This window comes from Morus notabilis, unplaced genomic scaffold (assembly GCF_000414095.1).
Source record: "Morus notabilis unplaced genomic scaffold, ASM41409v2 Scaffold98, whole genome shotgun sequence".
Classification (NCBI taxonomy): Eukaryota; Viridiplantae; Streptophyta; class Magnoliopsida; order Rosales; family Moraceae; genus Morus; species Morus notabilis.
The window spans coordinates 423,830-427,122 of NW_010359472.1; the positions used below are offsets into that span (position 1 = coordinate 423,830).

General features: G+C 34.3%; 1 protein-coding gene across 2 annotated transcripts in view; it reads left to right on the plus strand.

Moving 5' to 3' along the window:
• The window catches only part of LOC21407356 (synaptotagmin-5), a 13,891-nt gene that overhangs the window by 3,323 nt on the left and 7,275 nt on the right, over positions 1 to 3,293 (plus strand). For both annotated transcript variants that reach the window (XM_024163178.1, XM_024163179.1), the window contains 6 exons: positions 263 to 383; positions 1,389 to 1,510; positions 1,646 to 1,744; positions 1,995 to 2,075; positions 2,159 to 2,244; positions 2,853 to 3,078. In XM_024163178.1, coding sequence (XP_024018946.1) covers positions 263 to 383; positions 1,389 to 1,510; positions 1,646 to 1,744; positions 1,995 to 2,075; positions 2,159 to 2,244; positions 2,853 to 3,078 — 735 coding nt within the window. The remainder of the gene's footprint in view (positions 1 to 262; positions 384 to 1,388; positions 1,511 to 1,645; positions 1,745 to 1,994; positions 2,076 to 2,158; positions 2,245 to 2,852; positions 3,079 to 3,293) is intronic.

Consider the following 3,293-nt stretch of genomic DNA (forward strand, 5'->3'; position numbering starts at 1 on the left):
CAAGTTGACTTCGAATTTCATGATAGTTTATTCATTTTTTCTGAAATTTTACTTCTTCCAGGTCGCAAATTTCATAAATACATGATAGAAGAATTTTATTTTATCTATTACTGAAAACAATAAAGAGATGCAGTAACTTTGACTATCTATACACTGGTTGTAGAGATTAGATCATGAGATCTGAATACATTCTTTTCGGTGAAGTGATATTAACAAAAGGAGATTGAAATACACAAATAAAATTGGAGTTGTTCATTCTCAGGCAGCAGAATTGGTGATAAAAGAATCTGTTGAACCACTATTGGAAGAATACCGACCTCCAGGAATTACTTCATTAAAATTCAGCAAATTGTCTCTGGGTACTGTAGCACCGAAAATTGAAGGTATAAATCAATCACTAGTTCTGTTCTCTTCTATCTCCTCATCCCTAGTTGTTCTGACTGCACTAATCTTGTGTAATACAACTTTATTGTTTTGATACACTTTTCATGAATGTAATTTAATGGTGACTTGAGGTTTTAGCTTGAAGTAGGTTGTCCAAGTGATTTGACTTCTATAATCTTTTGCAATTCCCCATCATGCTAAGTCAACCTGCTCCCACTTTTGAAAGATGTAACTGGCTCCCAAGTTTCAGTTGAATGAAAGTTCCTTTTAAAATTCATTATTAACTGGCCTTAATGGGTCTTGTTGCAATATAAGATTTGTGTATGAATCTTAGACTTTTAGTCGTTTAGTCAGATAAAATATGAAGCATTGAATGTTTGGCCGTTGATGTATCCTACCCCTCCTGAATTTATTTTGCATAATTAGAATATATTGCTTTTTCCCTGGTCCAAAGTTTATCGAGCTACTTCCTACTTTCTATCAATTTCCTGTTCTTGCCATTTATGTGTTGTAGTTTCTTTATGTGAATATGGATTTTTGTGCCCACTGATTTACTTTTTCATTTTAGTATTTGACTGTTGATGTATCCTATCCCTTCTGAATTTATTTTGCATAATTAGAAGATAGCTTTTTCCACCAGTCCAAAGTTTATCAAGCCACTTCCTACTTTTTATCAATTTCCTGTTCTTGCCATTTATGTGTTGTAGTTTCTTTATGTGAATATGAATTTCTGTACCCGCTGATTTACTTTTTCATTTTAATGTTTGACTGTTGATGTATCCTATCCCTCCTGAATTATTTTTGCATAATTAGAAAATATTGCTTTTTCCTCCAATTCAAGTTCATCAAGCTACTTCCTACTTTCTATCAATTTCTGTTCTTGCCATTTTTGTTGTTGTAGGTTCTTTATGGAATATGCATTTCTGTATCCACTAATTTACTTTTTCATTTTATTTACAAGTGTTTCTTTTAAGCATTTTGTCCATCTCAAAATATCAATGCAGGAATCCGTGTCCAGAGTCTTCAAAAAGGTCAAATCATAATGGACATTGATTTTAAGTGGGGTGGTGATCCAAGCATCATATTGGGTGTGGAAGCTGCACTTGTTGCTTCAATTCCAATTCAGGTTGTTGCGTAAACAGTTTTGAATTATGCATCTCAGCAGTTTTCTTCTGTGTTTAACGGTAGTGCATGCTACTGTCCATGTCTCATTCTTGGGTAGACTTTTTATTGAGAATTTTTGTGGTAAAATCTGCTGCAGTTGAAGGATCTTCAAGTTTTTACTGTTGTTCGTGTTATCTTCCAACTTGCTGAAGAGATTCCTTGTATTTCTGCAGTTGTTGTTGCCCTGCTTTCCGAGGTATCTCTTATAGGTTCTGAGTTTCTTGCCTGTTTGCATATCCATAAGTATTTGTCACTCCTTCCACTGTCTTCTTTCATCTCTCTCTCTCCCTCTCTCTAAATTGGGCGCTCTATCAAATTCTTTTTCCACAAATATGGTTTCTATATAATATACCCATATCTTTCGTTCAATGGACAAGTAGAAGTGATAAATATTTTATGTGTGCATTACTTTTTAAAGTGACTAATTCGTTTATACATTTAATCAGCCAAAACCTAGAATTGATTATACGCTAAAGGCTGTTGGTGGAAGCTTAACTGCCATTCCTGGAATTTCAGATATGATAGATGTAAGCTTTTCTATTGATTAGTCATTATTTCTGATTGATTTATTTTGTTTCTTAGACTTTTTGTTGTTTCAAATACTTGTCAGGATACTGTCAATTCAATTGTCACGGATATGCTTCAGTGGCCCCACAGGATTGTTGTTCCAATTGGTGGTATTCCTGTTGATACAAGGTATTAATGAATTACATGTACTTGTATATTATCTTATGTTTCTTGCTTCTCTCTCTAGTATATTCCCAGAGACATTTCTAAATTAGCTTTTACTAGTGTGGGCTGGCAGAAATATATTGGCTTTTCTTACAGTTTTGTTAACAAGCACGCTGAGATGAGATTGAAGCTTTTGGCTTAATTCTTTCTCGTTTAGTTTATGAGCGCGTTCATAGGTTTAGTGAAGACGACAAAAGTTACTAACACAAGTTTAATCTAAGATCCTGTGTTCTTAATCTTTACATTGATTAGTAAAAAGTACAACTGAAATCAATAGCATGAATGAAAATTCCTTTTCTTTTGGCTGGGAAGGTTAATAAATGGATATATACCCTAGTCTTTATGTTCCATGTTTAAAGCAGGTGATAAAGCTAATGTTCACATATTAAGCTGATCTACATGCCTACATGTTTGTACGTTTGCGTGTGCATGCATTTACGTATGTACATGTGTGTCTGTTGGATGCATAATAAAAACGGATATGCATGTTTTTTTATGCTGGTGCTTTATGCTGCACACACATATCTGTAAATACGTATGTTTAAATTTGACTAATCTGTGATTTTATACAGTGAATTGGAGCTTAAGCCGCAGGGAAAGCTTTCCTTAACAATTGTGAAAGCTAACAACTTGAAGAACATGGAAATGATTGGGAAATCTGATCCATACGTTGTTGTGCAAATAAGGCCACTGTTCAAGGTTAAAACCAAGGTCGTTGAAAACAACCTGAATCCTGTCTGGAATCAAACATTCGAGCTGATTGCAGAAGACAAGGAGACACAGTCTCTTATTATTGAGGTTGTTATACTAAAGTCCGTTCTATTTCACCCTTGCTTCACACTGGTCTGTCCTTCTTTTACTGACTATGCCTTTTCAAACATCTCTACGGTTACTGTAAAAGTGCGTGGCTATTCAATAATGTCTTTGTCTGTCTCTCTAAATCCCTAAAAAAAAAGAAATGGCTCTTTCTAAAGAATTAGTATTATGCTTTTCTGACCTTGTATGAAAGAGTG